The sequence below is a fragment of the Triturus cristatus genome, chromosome 9, assembly GCF_964204655.1.
Source record: "Triturus cristatus chromosome 9, aTriCri1.1, whole genome shotgun sequence".
Lineage (NCBI taxonomy): Eukaryota > Metazoa > Chordata > Amphibia > Caudata > Salamandridae > Triturus > Triturus cristatus.
This window is the reverse complement of record NC_140592.1, coordinates 1,224,962,713-1,224,985,172: the sequence shown is the minus strand read 5'-3', so window position 1 is coordinate 1,224,985,172 and position 22,460 is coordinate 1,224,962,713. Positions and strand designations below refer to the sequence as shown.

Sequence of the window (22,460 nt, the reverse complement as noted above, 5' to 3'; positions counted from 1 at the left end):
CGGCCACTCGCGGAGCTCCGTGTTGTGCAGCGGAGTTTTTTTTGCACTTCGCGGAGTTCCGCGTACTCCGTGAACTCCGGCAAGGCTTGCTCAAAACCACCGACCATTTGATGATTGAGAATCTCCTCAAACTCCACAGCTCAAAACCAAGAAATCATGACCTGTGGGAATGGAAAACCTATATCCTAATAACAATGTGGCCTCAAGAACTAGGAACAACCTCCTCCAAGGGCAAGAAACGTAGGTATTCACTCAAGTCAGACACCTGACCAAATCCACATCCCACACCATGAGAATACTCTGGTGCATCTTCGTTCATTTTGAATTCCCTCAGCATGTCCAGGACCATCATCTCAATTATTTTATCGTAGTACCCCTATGCCAATGAACTAGATGAAGGAATATCACTATCAGTTATGAGACATGCTCAAAATATTACAAATGCAGCAACAAGACAACTACCGCACCTTGAGGTTTGTGAGCGCATCTCCCCGGCTGTAAATACTTGACACTGGCCGCCTATTGCCAGGGGATCTGGCAACAGGCAAAATGCACAAGGCAGTAAGTGGACCAATATTTTTACATATGAAACTCAAGAAATACTCCCAGAAAACGACACCATGCTCCAGGTTGGCACCACGAGTAACTGCACCAGTGTCACTGGTACATCCTTCTCTGCCAAACTATGGAATTTACTTCCAGCAAGGAGATACAAGCAACTGTAAAATGACTGGAGTTTAAAAGGATGCTGAAATTGTGGTTCTTCCCAACCAGACCTCGGAGTACAAAACAAAGTAAGAATATTACTATTAGCAGGAAGCGGGAATTGGTGTAACAGCGACAAACTAGAAGGATCACATACGTCTGACCATGACCGGAAAATTGCAGCACCCCAAAACAACATATTTAATGCATCATTGACAGGGGGGTGCTTGATGGGCGGGGTGTTTGGGGTGTCACACCCCTCTATCAAATTTATTTTCTGATCAATAATTTGGTACAGGTGCTTTCAGTTGGGTATGGTGAGGTGTCGTATGTCACCTGTGATTTTTGCATGCGCACACTGCCAAATACACATACACTCTCTCATCTCTGTTTTGAAAGTCCTAAAAAGTATTGATTATTTTACAACATATTGTTTTTTTTCTCACATAGTACCCCTACCAATCGGCATTCCTCTCCCTTTCCACTGCCCCTTCAGCCCCTTTCATGCACCCTGCTTGTTGTATAATGTATTTTAACATTGTATGCCAGCGTGATTGTCGGGAAATCTGAAACTCCCCCAGCCCCCCAATCTTACTGACCAAGCTACGCCCCTGATCACTGACAAAGAAAGATGGAATACTGTTGCATCTGGAAACCTGGCTGAGGACTTGCATCTTTCATGTGCTTCTAAAGAGACTCAACCAGCACCAAGAAAAGTCTGACAACTTGTATAACTATAAAAAAAAAGCGTGGTGAAGGAAAAATCGAGGTAAAGGCTATGCGTAGAAAAAACACTCCGTTGTAACGCATGCGTGGTAAAGGCATGAGTTGCATCGGAATGCGTAGTAACGACATATATTCTTGCTGACTAATATATTTTGGCATTCATTAAGTGATTTTTTGCCCCGACTGCTTTAAAATCCCCATTGATGAAGTCAGGAGGGCTTTAATTTTGCCCGGAGCATGAAGTAATTTCTGATATATTTAAATGTAATTCAAACATGGTAGAAATAATGACTCCTTCTTTGGGACGAAAATAGTTCGCGCCATTATTCGTGCAAATCATATGAGACCACGGCCAGTGCTCTGAAAAGAGCAGTGATTTCAAGAGGGCACTCGTAGTACAGAACAATCCCAAAGATTGCATTTGTCTTTTTATCGCCCGATCTCTCGATACTTAAAGGCCCTCCTCGCGAGGCACTTGCATTATACATTGTAACCTTCCGCGCACTTTTTCTTAATGGAAACAGATAAACACAGTAAAACCAAAACTGTTTCCCAATTCTAAACCATAACTGCAAGATTCAGGATAAAAGGGACACACCTTTTATTACTTAAGGTTTGCACACGCAGGCGTGTTTTCTCATGTGTTTTATATAATCTATTTTACTCCTGGAGTTAGATGGAGCAGTGTTTATAAAGTGGTATACCTGTGCTTTCATGCAAGGTCAAAACATTATGTGTTGGTGACTATCACTTTCAAAAAGATTCAGTGTAGGTTCCTCAAAAAACATTTGCATTTTAACAGCACACGATCCCTTTTGTATCAACATGTGATCAAATGACGCAAAAGCAAGATTATACTGCCACAGAATGTGCTGCATAATTCTACCTCCTTTGCTTCTCTTGCCACATAATTTAGTCAACACTTCCGCAGAATTAGGTCCTCAGCTGCCGCATAATTCTAGGGGCTCTTCATATAGGGAAGCGTGCCACCAGTGTCAATTTCTGCTTGCCTGTGAGGAGTGTTACCAAACAACAAGCACCAGGCATCAGTCAGTAGTAACTTGCAATCCATCTACCCTCTGCACTGTAAAAAGGGTTTTTCCACTCTCCCTTGTCAGCAGGTAATTCAGTCCTGTTTTTGTCTTCATGCTGACACTTGTAGCTTCGATGTTCCCATTACAAGCGCAGGACTTCAAGTCCCAGCTTGTAAAAAGAAAACCAGTCTATATGAGATGTCCACTCCTGAAATTGGACACATTTTAATCCTCGCTAAAGCATTTTTTTTATTATCCTGCAAGTCCGGCAAGTAAGAAATGGAAGTGTACACATTTTAAAGCCCCCATTATTTGAAATTGGGATGGAGGAGTCCAGCTCATGTGAGAGGGAGTACAGTTTTTTCTTCCACACCTCCCTGGTTGTTGAGCCTCAGAAGAGAAGCACCGAAGAGGCTTTATTCTCGGTACCTTTTAAATGTAAATGTAAATGTAAATTGATACTTGTATAGCGCACTACTCACCCGCAAGGGTCTCAAGGCACTTGTACGACTACCACTGTGGAACCCATCCTGGCTTTCCCTGTGAGGTTTCCACTCCTGGGCACCCCCAAGGTGGAGGCCAGGCATCCTTAGTGTTGTGGGGGCCATTGTGGAGATTAAGCAAGCTATTGCCCAGAGTGGGACTCCATGATTGGAATAGGCACCAAGGCGAGAATTATCAGGTCCGTGGAATTTTGAGCCCAAGACCCGCCGAGGCGGGGAATTGAACCCTGGTCCCGGGCCAGATCTCTGCATCAGGGTCTGCCGCTCTAACCATTGAGCCACACTTCTCCACCTACCCAGGACATGCTCCATTATGGGTCGGGCTGCTCTTTTATTCTGAAGGTAATTACAGGCTGGAAACAAAGCAAGCAGCAGCACAGCTGGTTCAGGCAAAAACGCGAGCCTTGCTGGCATGGGCGAACAGTAGTAAATGACAGAGGTGGGCTCGACTGGATGGGGGTCTGCAAGCTCCTGAGACTGGCAAATGGCTCGCTAAGGCTGATAGGGCTGGGGCAGGGTCAGTCGCGGGTTGATGATATGCTACTGACTCTCGCCAGCATTTCAAGCCTTCAAGAGGGGTCCAGAGTCTGAGAGGGAACGAAAGAGATGGTGGATGCTAAAGAGAGATACTTAACACGTATGCTATGTCTATAAACATACACACACGTGTCAATGTGTGTGGTTCTAGATATTTATATATGTGCCATGACATTGGAAGTAAATGTGGTCCAATAACACAAGATTTAGAGCAACTTTACTAATAAACACTCAGTCACACGTTCATTACTATAGTGCAAAGGTCAGATTGCAAAAACACTTGCTACTGGGTCACAGAATGCGTGTAACACTTACTTTACACAAGGAAACAGAGGGCAGATTTACCAGCCCCTTGCGTCATTTTTGCGCTGTTGTTGCGTTACTTTTTGTGACGCAGGGGAGGCGTAAAAATGTGGCCCATTTACGGCGTGACACATCTAGGGAGATGCGTTACATTGTAAAGCCCTGTGTCACATTATACCTGCATCAGGTATAATGTATGCAAGGTGGACGTTCCCACGCAAAAAAGCATCGTAGAAGTGACGCAGTGAAATCTACAAGATTTCATGACGCCACTGCGTCAAAACCTTACGTCTGCTTGGAACAGACTTAAGGAGTGACGCAGCACAATGAGGCTAGGCCTCCCCATGAATTGCTGGAGTTGTGTCGTGCTTGCGACACGACTCCAGCAATGCGTGACATTTGCACCAAAAGATGCGTCAGAATTTCTGCCCTCTATGTAGAAACATGCGCACGTGCATAAGGGTGCAGCCGGCTTGGCAGTGAGCTCAGATCCCATGGACTAAACTTGGCTTTCTCAACAGCATGAAAGTCAGATGAATTCATGGACATCACGCGCAGCAGCTGAGACCTTTACGACTTGATAGGCACAGATCCAGAGTTCAACAGGGCAGAGCCAGACTTTCATCCTTGCGAGGTTTGTTTCACTCAGTTCTCACACACTACGAAATATTATTCAGGAAATGATCCAGTGTGTGGCGTGTAACATTTATCGATTGCTAGTCTTTTTTCTAAATTTTGTGTTGTTACTATATAGCGTTAAAGCTTATGTTTTAAACTTAATTCACATTTGTTTCGTGAACCATCCTTCACCCCTTTCCAATATGTATGATATCTTTAGGGATTTGTAATTTTCACAAAACTCCAAAACACAGTCTGGGCTTCGGTGTTTTGCATACGCTTTCCATGTGGTTTCTGTATCTAAGACAAAGGTGGAGAGGTATTTATTATGAGCGGGCAGAGAACTCCGCTCAGCCAGCGGAGTGTGGGAAGTTTTGCCTACTCTGTGCTCCGTCTCTCTCCTGCAAACCCCTACGTCAAGATGACGAGAAAGAGGAGGGCAGCCTGGAGACGCCACAGTAGAGGTAAGTGTGTTTTTTTCTTTATTCATTCTTTTTTTAATATTTTTTATTAGGGGGGGTGGAGGCGGGGAGAGGAGCGGAGTTCCACGGTATTTTTTCCCAACTCCGTGGAACTCCGCATAGTGGCACTACACCAGCTCCGCCCGGGGTTATTATTTACGAAAACAATGCGACTTGTTGGTTTCTACGAAAGACCCCCAAAGCTGAGGGAGTCCTTCGAGTACCATGTGTACCCGAGTCGGCTGCCAACTCTGCCACAGCCATGAACAAAACAAGGAATAGCAGAGCCCTTCTCACTTGTATCGATATGAGTTGTGTTGATCTGGGTCGATTAGTGCAATTATTTAAATATTTTAGATGCACAGAACATTTTCCATTGAGCAATATGATCAAAAAACTCCAAAAAAAGTTTCATCAACGCTTCAAATGTTGAGCTGAATCATATTTTTCACTTGGTCCTGGTTTTACAATGTGGTAACTGTGATTACAGTTTATTAACAGTAGCTTCAGAAATGCAGGCAGAGATGTTTCATAGATGGTTTCAGCCTAGATGATTTCAGCCGACACGTGTTTCGTCCCTGCTTTGGACTTTTTCAAGGCTACATCCAAAGCTAATGTATGAAAAAGCAGAGTAGTACACACAACATTTCAAGTCTTCTTATAACCCAACAGGATCATATGAAGCACGCCAATATTTAAAATTCTGAGGTAATGAAGCAACTATGCCCAAAAGTGTGTACACTCTGTTCCTATCCAATAGTGCGTGTATACATGTATTCTTTTTTTTTTTTTAAATCTTCTTTTCGGCACATGGCCATACATGAATAAATAGACATAATACAACAACATAGAAGAATAAAACAGTTGGCAGAGAATTCCAACCCCTAGATTAGTCCAGTGAATCTTTAACAAAGCACCTTACATTTATCATCCCATACTATCTAACAATCACATATACATAAAACGCGAGATACAAATTGAAATGACTTTAACCTTAACCTTAAAAACACATTACTCATAAAAAGAACAGGAATTGGTCAGCATAAAAACTACACCCACTAACTTAGTGAATTTTTCTGTCTATACCTCTGCATATGCAACAAAATTGAGAGACAGAAAAAACAATACATTGACGGCTGTTACTACTTAAAATTCTAGATGCAGTCCTATAATGTCTTATCCCCAGGTTGCGGCATACTGGTAAAATCCACTTCCTTCTAATTGCTTGATAACCCGGGCAAAAGAAAATAACGTGCTCAACTGTCTCGTCAATCAAGGGGCAAAAAACCAGGAGCTATGCCCAACCCCGGGGTGATGGTTCCATTTGGCAGCAAAGACATGTATGGGGAAAAATCCCTAAATGGAATTTAATATATAGGGTCTTTGTCTGTGGAGGTTGGATCTCATCCAAATATGCTTCCATACAATAATCTGCTTTGCATTCTAATAAAGTGTGAGTAAGCGATTCTTCCCGTGAGGAGCACAACTACCTGGGTAGTTATAAATCACCGGTAGGTGCATTTTAGCTCAGATTTTGGGGATTGACCTGGCACGGCCAGGGGAAGACCACAAATTGGAGTACCCAATCTGACTCAAACATGCTTCCATAGACCACAACCAAGGGATCTTATAAGCCCCAGGTTGCCTCATAACATCTTCTACAGCCATACAGAAAGAACAGAGTTCGGGTGTAACCCACAGCCTTCGCCAGTATAGGAATGGCCTTAGCTCAACAACATCATTAAGCCATCGAAGCCTTAACGGGACGAGCGGGGTACTCACTGGCAGTCCACACAGATTCCTAGCAAACCGGTTTTCATTTAATACTAGAGGGTGGGAGTCCCGAAAACTCCATAATTCTCTGCCATAAGGGTATCCCCCAAAGCCTGACTTTTGTAGATCTCAAGGGCAGGAGTCACTGGCCGAAAGGAGAAGCCACGGAGCTCCCTCAAGATGCCCTCACAAAGCTGCTCTAGTTTAAGGCCAGGCATCTTGATGTGGAATGAGAGCGTAGCCCCAAGATATTCAAACCCCTGTACTCTTTACAGGGCCGCTCCATTGAGGGTCTGGGTAGCACGAGTTGCGGGCCAAGGGTTACAAACCGTAAACCTGGTCTTGCCGAGGTTGATCTCGAGCCCTCGCTGCCGGCAGAACGACCCAAAGCAATCCAAAAGAGTCTGAATCCCCATGGGTGATTGGACAGCAAAAGGGCATCGTCTGGGAGCAGGAGGGCTGTGACCTTAACCCCGGCAAACCGCACGGCATCTCCCTCACACAGCTCCAGTATCGACACCAAATCACTGATATTTAAAAGAAAAAGAGTTGGAGCTAACACACATCCTGGCTGGCTACCTGACCAACCGGAATTGTCAAAGATGGTGGAGGAGAGACAGAGAAGAGATGTGGCAATCAGGAAGGTTTTTTTTTTTTTTTTTTAAACCTCCTTAACCTTCCACCCCGATCTGTGCTGGCCACCACTGATGACATGTGACTGACTGCTCCTCTGTCCTACAGGCCTTTATTCACATCTGGCTCCACCTTCTGTCCTATGGACCTTTATGACATGTGACTGACTGCTCCTCTGTCCTACAGACCTTTATTCATATCTGACTGACTCCTCCCGCTGTCCTATTGGCCTTTATGAGATGCAGGGCCGACTCTAGGGCGGTGCGACTGGTGCGACCGCATGGGGCGCTGACTTCTGGTGGGGTGTCGTGTTTGAAGTATATTATGGTTTTAAAAGCACCTTCTCCCGTGTTCCTGGCCTCCAGAAATTTTCAGGCAACAATAAAAATGTCAAGACAACTCCAGTGATTAATGTTCTTCCTAAAGAGAGATCAGAGGTTTGTCTAGTGGAAGTTTTGGCTCATGGTAAGGTAGCACATAGGGTTAATATGCCTGCTGCAAAGAACATGTACTGTTCAGATCACAAAGTGAATATAATGAAAATAGGTCCGTGCTTTACTGCTTTTGTCTGAGAGATCCTTTGTTACTTTCAGTTTATAGATTAAAATCCTATCATAGAACAGTGAGCTATTAACTGTCATCAAAAAGCTGCATGCAAACTGCAAAGTATATGTTAGAGCGTTATGATTTTCCCCAGTCTTTCATTATCCTCATGTTGAAAAAAGGGTTCATTTGGGTAGAAATCAATTCTCATTATTAAAGAGAACCCCCAACCATGGACTTACATTTTGAATTCTGAGTTTGAGCTTTTCCAGACCAAGCACTCTTAAACAATACTGTCTACCGTTAGGGATGACATGTGACTCCTACACCTTGTAGTCCTCTGTCTGATGTAACGTTTCCTATGCAGTGATTTACACACCTATGATTGATTGTCTCTGTGTAGTGTGTGTGATGTAAAGTGCTCTGACACCCTACACACTGACATGAGTGGTGGTGGCGCTATAAAACGAATTAAATGCATCTGAGAGAGAGCGGCTATGGAGACCTGAGTGGCACTGTTAAAGGGTGGTACTGAGGGAATCCGTGGTGGAAGTGGTCATTCGGGGGCGCAAACATACATTGTTGTACAGGGCGTCACAAACACTAAAGCCGGGCCTGATGACATGTGACTGACTGCTCCTCTCTCTTACAGGCCTTTATTCACGTCTGACTGACTTCTCCCTCTGTCCTATTGGCCTTCATGACATATGAGTGACTGCCTCTCAGTCCTACCGGCCTTTATAAATGTGTGACTGACTGCTCCTCTGTCCTACCGGCCTTTATTGACATCTGACTAATTCCTCCTCTGTCCTACCAGCCTTTATTAACATGTGACTGACTACACCTCTATCCTGACATGTGAATGACTATAGCAGCCCTACCATACAATTTACCTACGTGTGGATGGCTTGGCCTCTGTCCTGCCAGGCTTTGTTGAGATGTTACTGACTGCTCCCCTGTCCTACAGGGCTTTAATAACATGTGACTGATTCTTCCTCTGTCATACAGGTCTTCCTTGAGATGTGACTTACCCCGCCTCTGTCCTACTGGTCTTCATTGGCATGTGAATGATTGCCTCAACCCTGCCAGGCCATTATTGACATGTGACTGACTCCACCTCTGTCCCCCCAGCCTCTATTGCCAGGGGACTTACACTGTCTCTGTCCTTATGGACCGTGAATAACTCTGCCCTGGGACATGCTGGTACTTGATTGACATGTACTTGAGTAACTGACCCTGATCCCGTTCTACTTAGGCCTTTATCAACAGAAGTCTAGCCCTGCCCCAGCTGGGACTCCTTTCCTAACATGTGATTGAGTCTACAATGGCCCTATCTGACTTTTAGTAACATGAGACTGACTTGTCCCCACTCCACTGGTCTGTACTGGCATATAACTGACTCTTCCCCAGCTCTTCTAGTCATGTATGCACATATTACCAATGACCCAATCCTATTCCGCCTATATTGTATTGTGTAGACATTCATATAGCGCTTACTACCCCAGACGAGTTGACGAAGCACTTTCCAGAAGACTAGCTCGCTACTCACGGAGACGCAGAATGAGTTACCAGTCACATACAGGATAGGGTCACTGAAGTGTAGAGGATGCCATCTCCGCAGGGGTTTCATGCCAGTTTGTGTAGTGGGCACCAGTCCTGTCCAGTGGTTGGCTATGAGTATGGACAGAGTAACCCCAGGGTTAGGGACAGCCTTATGAATGATTTTCCAGGCGAGTAGCACGCTACCCCTGGCTACCCAATGCTAGCCATAGCGGTTCCTCGTGATATTCCAGTTTAGGCGCTTGGGGTGTACACAGGTTTCTCATGTCAGTTTGACGAGTTCCTGTTCACTGATGTGTGAATCCGTTTCCAGAACCCTACAAGTCTATATTGGCATTATTGACCCGACTGACTCCGCCCCATCCCTCACAGATCTTTATTAACATGTGATTCTGTGGCATCGCTCTCAAAGGCGTTTCGACACGAACTGACTCTATTCCAGCTCCACGGGCCCTTCTTTGATAGTGGCCTTAAGTGATGTTGGTTCTTCCTGTCACGTGACTGTCCAACCCTACCAGATCTTTATGTACGTGCTACCTACTCCGCCATAGACCTACCGCAGCCCGATAAATGTCTCCTCTTTGACATGCACCACCGCATTAGCAGGGTCAGGCCTTTTCCAGCTGCGATTTTGTCTACCTTGAATGTGCTGAAACGTATCTGCTGCTGCTTTTGGCTCATGCAGCTCCCACAGTTCTTATAGCGCACTGAAGCTGCATCCACAGTGCAAGGGGCTTTAAGACATCACAAGGGAAATAGAGGCACACCAGCGAGACCGGGGCTACTATGCCCAGGCAAACGAGTCTGCCCACTGCATCATTTCGTAGATGTTTATTGAGGGATTGAATGAGTGAATGAATACTTATTAGGAGCTTCACTCTCAGCATTAAAGTATGAAGGTGAGCAAACAGGACAATGGAACATGTTGAGCTGGAACCCTTAAACTTAAAGACCCTGCCAGCCAGGCCACGCAGAGGGGCGTGCTTCAGGGGGGGGGGGTGTTTGGGGTGTGACCCTCCTCGAAATAAATGCATTCTTGGCTTTGTAGTTGTGTCTAGAGACCCAGAATGGGTTCTGCTATGTCTGTGGGTTTTCTGCTAAGAATAAAAGACAAAACAGTAAAAAGGAGAAAGACAGATAGAGAAATACATCTGGTGGCTGAATTTCAAAATGTGAAACCAGATAAACTGCAATCAATGCCGGCTTCCCTGCTTGTGCAAACTGTGTGATCTTAGGAAAAAAAGACTATTTCACAGGGCCACCTTTTTCTGTATCATCGCATATGAGAGCACTTTTAAATACTTGAGTTCGGGATGTGCGCTGTCCAAGCATCTCTTATGATTGATTCAATTGACTATAATGTTGCTCCATCTGTAATCAAAATCTAGGATTTACATCACCTGTGACTCCCCTCTTGGCTCACTGTTGTCGTTGTCATTAGGGGAAGCCATTCATCTTTCTAAGGTCCTGTTTAAAACTATCACTTTTAATAAGTGTCTGTCTATGCAGTGATATAATCTGATGCACTAAGGTGAAACGCTTCAGCATGTTAAAGACATACACTTTGTTGACATTTTAAGAGCCTGCATCAAATGTTTACATTATGTATGTTGCATTTGTTGCATGATATATATGCCTAACGTTTTCATGGCACGGCACGTGCACAAACTCTTTAAAGCCAAGCCAGACCCATGGCATGGCTCGCCTATTAACTTTGCCTGCGCGCATCCTCTATTTGCGATTTGGGCTTAATACCTGGGCTGTCAGTCACTTGATAAAATGATTTGTAAAAGGCGAGGCTGGAAACAGGTAGCAGTGCCTACTTGCGCCGATTTAATAACACTACAATCAAGGCTTTTTGTCGCAGAGCCTAAGAAGGGTGTCTGCCATGAATATATATTTAAAATAAGTGACCTCAGGCCATGGACTCCAAACTGTTGTACTGTACCTGCCCGTAGTCATGAATTACCAAGGACTACCACATCCAGGTGGGACGGGGAGGGGCGTAGTCTCAGGGGGGTGTTTGGGGTGTAACATAGTAGTTAGATCGAGGGACCTGAGTCGGGTCTGATATTTGTGTCTTGGTTTTTCTTGCTATTCTCATTTCACTAAAAGATTTAATTTGTTCATTTTTGAAGCAGAAACTTTAATATAGACAGTGCTGGTTTTGCACCCGTAGAAGTATTCCTTGAATGGGGGCAAATGTACTACTGATTAAATTTGATACTTGTATAGCGCACTACTCACCCGCAAGGGTCTCAAGACGCTTGTACGAATACCGCTGTGGAACCCATCCTGGCTTTCCCTGTGAGGCGTCCACTCCTGGGCACCCCCAAGGTGGAGGCCAGGCATCCTTAGCGTTGTGGGGGCTGTTGTGGAGATTAAGCAAGCTATTGCCCACAGTTGCAGAGTGGGACTCCATGATTGGAATAGGCACCGAGGCGAGAATTATCAGTTCCGTGGAATTTTTTGAGCCCAAGACCCGCCGAGGCGGGGAATTGAACCCTGGTCCCGGGCTAGACCTCTGCATCAGGGTCTGCCACTCTAATCATTGATTGGAATTCGCTAAAAAATGCCAACAGTAGGCTTGGCAAGCTGTGCCAGTTTAAATTTTCAAGGGATACCACAGCCAATCACACACCAAAAAGGTGATGGGATGAAATCTTGCAAACAGCGGCAATCCTTCAGGGTGGCCTTCCACCCATCGTTTTTTGCCCACGGTGTGACTCTGGACAGAGGCCCATCTAATGCAAATCAGTACTGACCCTGCTCCTCACGGAAAGAGTCCATCCCAAATCTTGGTCATCTCACCCCTCCATCTTGCATCCCACTGCTTTTTTAGTTGGTGTATTTGAGATTCACCCACCCCCCTGATTCTCACTAAATAAGCTACAGACCTGGCCATGGATTCACTGCATATACAGTTCCCTGGGGCCCCATGTGTAGCAGATTCATCTGCTCTGACTTCAGTAGTCAAACGCACTTTTCAAATGGTGGGAAAAGTGGAACTACATTTCCCAAAACGCAAAGTGCTCTTGTTCAAAAAACCAGTTTGGCCCTAGTTGCCATGTAAGACATAGGGCTGCTTGGGAGGTACATACAGAAGTCTTGTTAGCCACGCTTTGCAAAACGCAAGAGGGCTCTGACAGTTGTGTTACCTGCCAGAAGGGAGGGGCAGAGACGAGGGCATTGTGGTCCCCTACTCTGGTCACAAAGCCTCCAAATCAGCCCCGTCACCTTATGGGAGGCACCATTCCCGTTTGGGGGGCTTTGCCCCTGCGGGGGGCAGGGTAAGGGGTTTAAAAAACCCACACCACCCGCCTGGTATCCCTCTGTTCCTCCAGAGGAGTGGTTACACGCAGCACACATATACCCAGTCCCTCTCATTGGCAATAGTTTGTCAGATGTAATCACAGTAATTATGCTAAAATAGTTCAATTATGTGATGCTATATACCATCATTGGATGTTTCTTAATCATAATCATGAGGGTTGAGCCAGGCGCAGGGGCTGGTTGGAGGGGGTCTAACTAGGCCTGGGCAGAGTTCGTGGAGTTCTGTAACGCGGAACTCCACAAAGTGACCAAAAAACTCCTTTGTGCTTGGCGGAGTTCCACAAGCCACGGATTCCATTAAGTCACACCGTTCCAGCTGAATTTTACTGTGGGTGTTTGTCCCGTGCTGGAAAATCTGCACAAACGCCACCATGCACAGCGCAAGAGGGCGCTGCTACTTTTTGCCACTCGAGTAGATGTTCCACTCGAGCTGCAGCTTCCTCAAAGCGAACTGAAGCTTTCTCAAAACGAGCGGCCATCTGCGACGTCCGCGTTGAGAAATCTCATCGGGAGGTGGTCTGGAGTACGATGCTCGCGCTCACCAACTTAATTTCGGTGAGTGGGGAAAACTTTGCTCCGCTATGTGGAGTGGGAAAAACTCTGTAAACTCCGCGAGTGGAGCGGAATTTTACACCCATGCCTAGATCTAACCTGCTGCCAGTCCACTGCCTCCTGCCAAACCGCAGGGAGGCCCATGGAGTGAACCTTTATAGGGGGCCACCAGCGTTGGCCACATGGGGCCCCCAGCAGGGACGGTGAGGTAAGCGGTCCCGGGTCACAGGCTCTGTAAATATTCAACTCTGTGTTCAGCTTCAGGCCTTCCAAGCTCACTTGAGCGTCACTTGTGCAAATATATCCTGGAAGCGAGGACCCGATCTGGAAGAGGGGTGTAAATATTGAACATGTGTTTTGTATTATTATGCCAGCAGTATGTTCATTGCCAAGATATGGAACTTTTGTTATTCAGTATCTGAAAACGTAAACAATCTGTACTGCTTGTAACACGCAACTATCTGATATGGGTGTAAATCGAATATACGCCTGTCCTTCCCCCCCCCCCCCTCCACCTCCCCCCTCTCCAAAACAACGTGTCGGCTGGCTTCTTTCATTATTGGTAGGTGAAGGGTGGCCGCCCCCACGACATCGCACGCATGTGCGCCCAACTTTAGCATATCATCTTAAAGAGGGGCTCTCGCTTGCAGAAATCCTTATTCCAGTACCGATCCCGGGTCTTCTGCTGAGCAGGAAGTCCCTCAATGTTATTCCAAAAGTACCAGCCTTGAGGACAAGAAATGTAATGTTCTAGCGTTTACTTTCCGCATTTAGCTACGACTAAATGCTTCCGGTTCGCTCTGGCTTAAACCCATGATGTACTGCAGCCGAGTATGCGTGAGATCACAGTTCTGAAACAGGGGAAGGTGGATATGACAGTTTGGGGATTAACGACACGTCTGCTTAAGAAATCTAGGAGCACTCAATAGAGCACAGGTTCAAATCCTGGCCGAGTTGATTCCGCCTTTCATCCTTATATCGTCGATGAGAACCTCCGAGAAGTTAAAACAGCAATATATTGATTCTAAAAACACAAAAAATGAAAATAGCTACACAGTGGTAGCATGGCTCCTATCCAGTAATCTGTACGTCACACGTTTGAATGCATGCAGGTGACTCCGCATTTTATCCTTCCGAGATAAAAACAAAACACTACTGAGTTAGGTGATATTTACATTTGTTTTATGGGCACTCAAAGACAAATATGCTTAAAGCATTTTAAAGCTTACAAAATATGCATGAAGTAAATGAGTCCGTCCCTTAAAAAAGTTACAATCAAACCCACACAGTTAACCCACTTACACCGCCAGATTTCACCATCAGAGAAGGAGCGCACAAGCACGTGGCAGCCGGTGGAACTCGGCGCCTGAGAACGCTGTTCGGTACGTGCTGGTTCATTTAGGGCACATTGAGATCTTGGGCTGTACATCTCCATGAGCCCGAGAGTCACCGAACTTTAAGAAAGGAAAGAAGGGTCTTGCTGAAAGCGACATAAATATTATAAACAAAGAAATAAACTAAGTCCCCTCCGCCGAGCCGATACTTATTCGTCAGCAATGTTCTTTCTGGCTGCTTCTCCTGCGCCAGGCGCCCGGTCCCTGTCTCCAGTTCATGTATTAGTTCGTCAATACATTAAAAACCTCAAAACCAAGAAGGAATCTTTTTTTAAAGTTAAGCATCTCAAAATCCTTTGAAATAAAGCGCCAGCGCTCCACAGCCACAGTGAGTGACCCTGGACGGATACCAGCCAGAACAGTGCAATGGGAGCACATGAAAGCGGGAACACCACAGGTTGGGGTATTATATGTCCGACATGCAATAGTAATCTCCAGGTCCGGAAGTCCGTTTATGTAAATGAGCGGGTTTTTATTCTGTTGCATTACATAATTAGCCAAAGTGAAGCTTATTTTTGTCAGGTAAAAAATCTAGGACACGAGGGGGAGTGAGTTGTGCTGCAAGATCACACAATTTAGGTAGGTTGAGCTGGGACTCAAACTAAGATTTCTTATTTGTGAAGGCTACAACGTATCCACCTGGGTACATCTTCTAGAGTGAGGTGGAAGTTAACACACAAATGTCAACCCTCTAGCACCTGGAGGCCCTTCAGCTTGAAAAGTGTGCTGTGCAAATGTACCTGTTCACTCTCTCACACAGAGTTAAAGTGCCCCGACAATGACATAACACAGGTGGCACAATAACCTCCAGGGCCGCTGGAGTTATGTGATTCTGCAGCCACAGCATGTTTTGCAATATTATGGATTTGCTACATTTGCCACATAAACCGTCCTCTGCTGCATAATCTGCAAATTGTAACAAAAATTATTTTTTGCTCAAACGGATCAATAGTTACTAAAAAGGTGGTGACATGTTGGGCCGCATGTGGTGACATGTTCGGCGGTATTTTGCTCTCAAGCTGGTACTAATGAGGTTAAATATTTGCAGGCAGCATTACCATCTGTACAAATTACAAAAATAATGCAGTAATATGATCAAAACATTTACCACATTCTGCTGCAGAATTTGCTTTTTCATGCCGTATAATTTAGTCAACCCGGCTTGCTGCTTCACTGCCGCATAATGCCAGTGTTCCTGATTAAGCCGAAACGGATAAAACACATCGGAAGTGACAAGCCACCAGCTTCAGCTGTGTGCGTAATCACAGCCATCTGAAAAGAGCCACGACCACTCCCAAAAAGTATACACTGCACAATATCTGGATTTTATTTTCAGTGAGTTCAGTAAAGGTACTAAAACCTGAAGATATTAAAGGATGTGTGGGTGAATGAATGGAAATGTTTATAACGGAGTCGCCAATCTGTGTGTGCAGAATAAGTTGTTTAAGCAGGTTCTGCGAGACGCAGCCACTCTCTCGCCAGCAGCACGCGGCCCTCCCCTGCAAACACTTACCCAGCAAAGACCCCACGAAGATGAAGGCCTGCACAGCCGTGGTGAAGTGCCGGTAAGTGAGCGCCAGGCCGCTCTCCTCTCCACCCACCAGCCTGCCGCCGTACAAGCTGCCGTTTGCCCACCCCAGCTGGGCAGTGGACACGTTTCGGCCCTGCTCCAGACCCTGGCCTGCCTCCGAAGCCTGGCCCGCTGCTGCCCGGTAAAAGCTCAGCTCGCTGACGTTGCTGGAGGTCCAGCTCCCATTGTGCCCCATGACGCGGGGCCGGCTTGGCTCTTGCTCTTCACAGTGCCGATCCTTTGTGGGTCCGCTCTATTTATTTACGGTTTTTGTAAAGCGCTCTATGCCGCATATCGGTCGCTTGAAAGCCAGGGGCGAGCATGACCGCTGCCTCTCCACCAGCTGCCACCGAGAGGAGCCTTTGTTGTAAGTCATTGTACAGGACACGCCGGCAGAGGCCTCGGAAATCAAGCAGCGGCAGCGGTGCCCTCGCCATAGGGGGGATCTCTCTCCTTGTCTGGGAGCCCACAAAAACGGTCTAGGCGCATGTCTAGGAGCGCTCTGGACCAGCCCTCCCATCACCACATCTTCTTCTGCCCTGCTTCATGCCCTCGCTCGCTCTGGGTACCAGTTTCGTTGGGTGGACATTAAGAAAATGATGCAGCGTGCACCGCAGCAGTCCCATCTCCTCCCTTTTTAAAGGGGTGGCCCTCCGACTCTTGGCGCCGAGGGTATCAGTTCGTGTCCTGCCCTGGCTGCTGGAGAGGGAAGGGGTATAAGCAGTACATAGCGCCAAGATTGCCCCTTTCCCTCGGCGTCCACCCTACACAGGACTGAGGGCTGTTCGCGGCAGGTGCCTAGAAGGCGGCAGCAGGTAGGAAGCGCTCCCTCCGAGAAATGAATAGACACCTTTGCCAGATGTTCCCCTGGAGAGGGTGGGAGTATTGTCCACTCGCAGCGCTAAGAGGATGGGGTTTAATAACTCAGGAGCTAGGATGGAATGGTGAAAAGAGGGAGAGATTCACCGGCGAGCTCCTGCGCACACAAAGGTTCAAGGCGTCTGCTTGGAGGAAGAGATGGAGCGTGAACATCGGCGCTAGCAGCAGTCTCAGGCGCTTGAAGCTTTCGGAGCTGTCATTCCGTCCCTAGTGCACTGCCTGCTGTGTAGGATGGGAGGGAGGAGGAGGGAGACGTGCGGTCACGTGACGCGCAGCATCTCACAGCCACCGCCGCCATCTTGCTAATGGGGCTGCGAGCTCTCCTGAGCCCGAGATGGGAAGCTGATGACTGGCAGGCCACGACCAATAGGTTTACATGTCATTGTAAATTGTATTTATATAACGCTTACTATGACCAATAGGCGTTATACGTAATTGCATTTAAATAGCGCTTACTCCCTCTGTTGAGGCATTGAATAGCTTTACGCTACAGCGCACTGCTCCAGGGTCAAATTGCCCTCACAATTCAGCCTGGCACCCCCGAAAAAGTGGCCCACCTTCCCGGGTCTATCAAATAGCATTTGGCTAGTCTAATTGGGCTCACTTTTAGAGAAATGTTTGATCAATTATGTATTTTAAACCTCATAAAGCCAGGAACATTGGTGAAAACTAGAAGCACTGCAGTCTGGCCGGGCGGGCGAGGTGAAATAAAGTGGCCCAAAGGCCACAACTCCTGATCTGGCTAGGTTTGCCAACTGGCTGTTTTTTAACCAGCATTACCGGTATTTTAATGTCCTCGCCGGTACGAATAAGAATAAAATTACAAAAAACTGGTATTTTCCCCTCCGATCAATATGTACTTTAAATAGTAAACTTAAGGGGAGCCCAGTTCAAAATGTGGCCTAAAGCTGTTTCGATGAACCGTGACGGAGAGTTAAAACAAAAAAAGGCAGAAAACCCATGTTAAGAAAGAATACAGACGTTTATTGTATAAAGAATTCTCTTTCATTAATTATGTTCCAGCCTTTGCAGACTCTTGAAACATGAGCAAATGGGTTATTTTCTATTTAGTTTTATATAGTGTGAACTCGGCCCAAGGACATCGATTACATGAGCACCAGTCACGTTACAGAAGATCAAATACATTTTTATTTTAGGCCTTGGGCAATGGAGTCATTTGCCCAGAATCACAAGATTTTGGGCTGGGACTTGAGCCCATATTCACAGCTCAAATGTCGGCAGCTCTGACCCTAACATTACATCCTCTCAAACTTTCCTCTCTGGTAAAGGTGTTCCCCCCTCTATCAAGGTCTGAAAGACTCGGGAGCCAAGGTGCTAACAACAGGACGTCAACAAGGCCGCTTCACTTACTCTCCCCTCTTCCCAGCCAACTATAGCCTCAGGCCGATGTCCTGGTAGGGGAGGGGTGCAGAAAAACACAGAGTGGCTGCTGCTCCAGAGAGCTGAGGTGATGATGGCCCAACGACCACATAACCTGCCACCAGCCAGGCGCCTTAGTTTAAAGGCATGAATGTATGACATTGTTCTGCATTCTGTCCATCAACTGTTGTTTTTGCATGTGTCACCCCGAGTGGGACGGGTATGCCCAGACGTGGGTCCCGTGCTCTCCATGCCACTGGAATCAAGCTATCCTGGCTGAAGAGGGGTGAAACCCCGAAACCGGTCCTAGGATGCTTGTTTCCAGTCCAGGGAGGACCTGGCTTGGCAGTTCGGGCTGGACTGTTCCCATTGGGCGCAGGGTCAAGACTGATTTGCATATGGCTGGGTTCAAACTGGAATGGCATGGTGAGCAAAAAAACGATGGATTTAGGCCCAGATCTCTGTACTGGGGTGAATGTATGACATTGTTCTGCATTCTGTCCATCAACTGTTGTTTTCGCATTAGTTTAAAGGCACGGCAAGAGAGTGGGACACTGCTTTTGGGCATCTGCGCCAGACCCACGGGGGTGGGGGGGCAAGCTAAAGTCTGCAGCAGCCAGAACAATACTGGCCTAGCGACGTTGCTGCAAGCTACCCCTTTCAAGCCAGTCTGCCCATGATGCTGCCCCCACATTACAGTGGCTCGGCGGGTAAGAGACTGTAAGGCTCTGTGGACCGGTTGATAGAGCATCTAACAAAAACCTTCACACAGGTGACCTTTGGGCACCGGCCCATCACCCAATGTCCGACTGCCTGCCTTCCCAGTCCGATGCTGCACTGCTCCGTCACCCAAGGGTAGTGGTTAATTTAGTGCTAATTGGTTGTTGTTAGTTATTGGCATTATTTATATGCTCTGAAGGAGACCGTTCCATGTATCTACAAAGGGAGCAAAATCACACATGACAACATTTTAAACAGGAAGGTGGGAGATTAAAAAAATTGTATTCTGGAGAATGTATTTCCTCCATTGACTACTACTGAAGGAGAGGCTATTTCAGGCAGGAAACAGCCAAAATAAAGCTATTTTTAGCATCAAAAGTCGGTAGTCTCCTGTTTGAATCGGGGCTATTGGTCTGTCTGCAAGATGCGCAGGGCAATGAGTTACATTCAGAAAGATGGGCCTGTGGACGCTTCTCCACTCCTGGGGCCATATTATCAAGGAACGGCGATAACATTATCACCGCATTAGCGGCAGGAAACTGCCGCTAAAGCGGCGATAATGGGCTTGATAATATGCCCGTGAGAATTCCTATAGAAGCCCCAGTTGACACCAGAACCGGGGCTTCTATAGGAATTCACAAGGGCATATTATCAAGCCCATTATCGCCGCTTTAGCGGCAGTTTCCTGCCGCTAAAGGTGCGATAATGTTATCGCCGTTCCTTGATAATATGGCCCCTGGTCTTTTCAGGAGCGGCTCTTTCATTTGAATAAAGGAGCGTCACCCCACTAACCAAAATGCCCCCAAAAAGCCCCAGGGATAAAAAAAAAAAAGGTAATAAACTTAATTTATTACCATTTTATTTTTTATCCATCTGCCCTAAACGGGGTGTCAGAACGCAGCAGGGAGGAAAGAGGGTGGGTGACTGGGCGCATTTCCCTTTGATCGTCCGTCTTGCGACGGCCAGCCAGACATGCGCACTGTGAAAGCTCTAACCCAGCTGTCATAAGACAGCTGGGTTAAACCAAGCCCAGGTCTCCAGGGCTCTCGGGGGTGCAGAGAGAGGCCCCTCCCTCAAATCCTGGTGTTGCTCTAATGCCGATGAGAGCAGTTCCAGGATTGGTAAGGGGAGTTGTTGAGGGTCCTGCGCTGGAGGCCGAGCCAAGCAGGAGACCAGACCAGAGCTAAGAGCACCTTCGTTCAGGTAAGTGCCATTTTCCTTATTAACTGTCACCCACCCATTTGTCCCCTCACCCCCCACTCTCCAGTGCTGCCAGCCGCAACTGGGTCTTTTCCCAAAACAGGGCTTGAAATGTGAAGTTCTTGCAACAGGCCTGTGACTCTATGGTGGAGCTGGAACAAGGTCAGTCACAAATTCGTTTGCAGGAAGACGAGTCAACCATTACACCGCGCATCTCACACATACCCGAAGCTTCATATTAGAAATCTTGCAACGGATTACTGCTGAGGATGTGTCCGTAAGATCCCTCAGTTGGTGATGAAGCTGCAGCCAAGATCATTTTTTATCATCTGAGGGCAACAAGACTGAACTTCAACAGTTTCCAACTCCGCTTCTCATTCTTCTGAAGTCGATGAAATGGGTACTTGAAACGCAAAGAGCAGCTATGGAGCCAACGCTTCTGATTGAGGCCAAAGGCTGACCATTTTTGACCTAAATATGTTATTTTATATTTCTCCCTTTTACAATTGTCTCCACTTCAATACAAGCTAAAGGAGCAACTTAAAAAACTCTTTGATTTTTTTCTCTCAAGTTGACTTGTAGGCTACAACCTGGGTGCAAGCCTTCCATTGGATGACTCTCTTCAATAGTACCCCTGTGAGAATTTGCTGAGGCCCCAGTAAAACAAACCAAAACAGTTATTGCTAAGTTGCGTCAAATGCATACTACAAGGCCAAAGCCAACCTGATGGGAGTACCATAAAACCCAAAAATGGTGGCTGGGGTGATTCATGAAGATTCATCTCTTGAACCCCACTGACTGGCAGGAGCCTATCAAATGACCCCACAAGCTATCCCCGGAAGTAAAGAGACATTAAAACCTTTCAAATAAGAGTTACTTTCCCATACACTTCAGATACATCATAATTATTAGAGTAGCACACAGGGCATAGACGCTGGAAGTAGGAGTGAGGCACCCCCAGAAATAACCATACTGGAGTTCAGAGGTGAATGAACAATAAAGAAACCTTTGCAGTTTGTTTTTAATGTGTCACATTTGTTGTGCGTGTCAAATGGTCAAAAGGTCAAAAGTCAAGCAATGTCTTCTGACAAATTGATGCTTACTTGTTTAACAGGTAGAACACTTTTCTTTCTTTGATTTTTTAAACTGAACTATGTGACAGTCCTACTTGGGTACAGGAAGCTTGAAAAGAAAGGCTGTAGATGTCAATTTTATTCTAATGCAACAACATTTAAATTCCTGTAAATGAACTGTACAAATATTTTGAATTATACATCCCATTAGGAAAGCACACAAGGCACTTTTGTTTTGTAATTCTGAACTGAAATGGAAGCAAAGGTTTTAATGGGATCAAAACAAATCAAGGCACATTTCTTGGTAAAATCGCATATCTGTACAAATAGAACATTCCATAGAAAATATGTTGTGTGTAAATGACAGTGAGCTACCACACCATGCTTTAGAAATATATTTATGACACTCTGCTCCAAAATGCACGACGAGGTACATACCACACCCGTACCACTCTCCTGCTAAATGGCAGTGGCACATTTGCCACACTAGCTCTTTGTGTGAAGCTTTGATCTTTTACAATCCTGGTGACTTTAGTGATGTCACATTGATGTCCGCGCCCAACTCAGAATATTGTTCCAGCACAACTTGCCCAGTGGGCACTGTCTGTGCAAGAAGGCACTTTACTCAGCAGCAGGCACTACGTAAGCTACAAGTCAATCAGCCGCGGCGGTGAACTCTGAAAGCAGCAGGTATAACTATGCCAATCAAATAGTGCCAAGTGAAGCAAACAACCTTCACTATCACAAGGGGCCCTAGCAGAGTCTTCCATGGGTAAGTCACAGATAACAGTTCTTTTTGGTGATACCTAACTCAACTAATCCTATTTGGAAAAGGAAGTACATATTACTAACCTACTACTGATTTACTTATAAGCTTGGGTTCTAGAGTAGCATTCTACTCACCGCAAAGCACTTTGATGGCTCGCCTGGGGTGATAAGCACCATATAAATACAATGTACAAT

At 46.2% G+C, this 22,460-nt stretch overlaps 1 protein-coding gene across 1 annotated transcript in view; it reads right to left on the bottom strand.

Annotated features, from left to right (window-relative positions):
• GPR176 (G protein-coupled receptor 176) overlaps positions 1-17,070 on the bottom strand; it is a 322,827-nt gene extending 305,757 nt beyond the window's left edge. The window contains exon 1 of the mRNA XM_085628096.1: positions 16,189-17,070. Within this exon, the coding sequence (XP_085484222.1) occupies positions 16,189-16,441 (253 nt within the window). The 5' untranslated portion in view covers positions 16,442-17,070. The remainder of the gene's footprint in view (positions 1-16,188) is intronic.
• Positions 17,071-22,460: the final 5,390 nt, after the last annotated feature.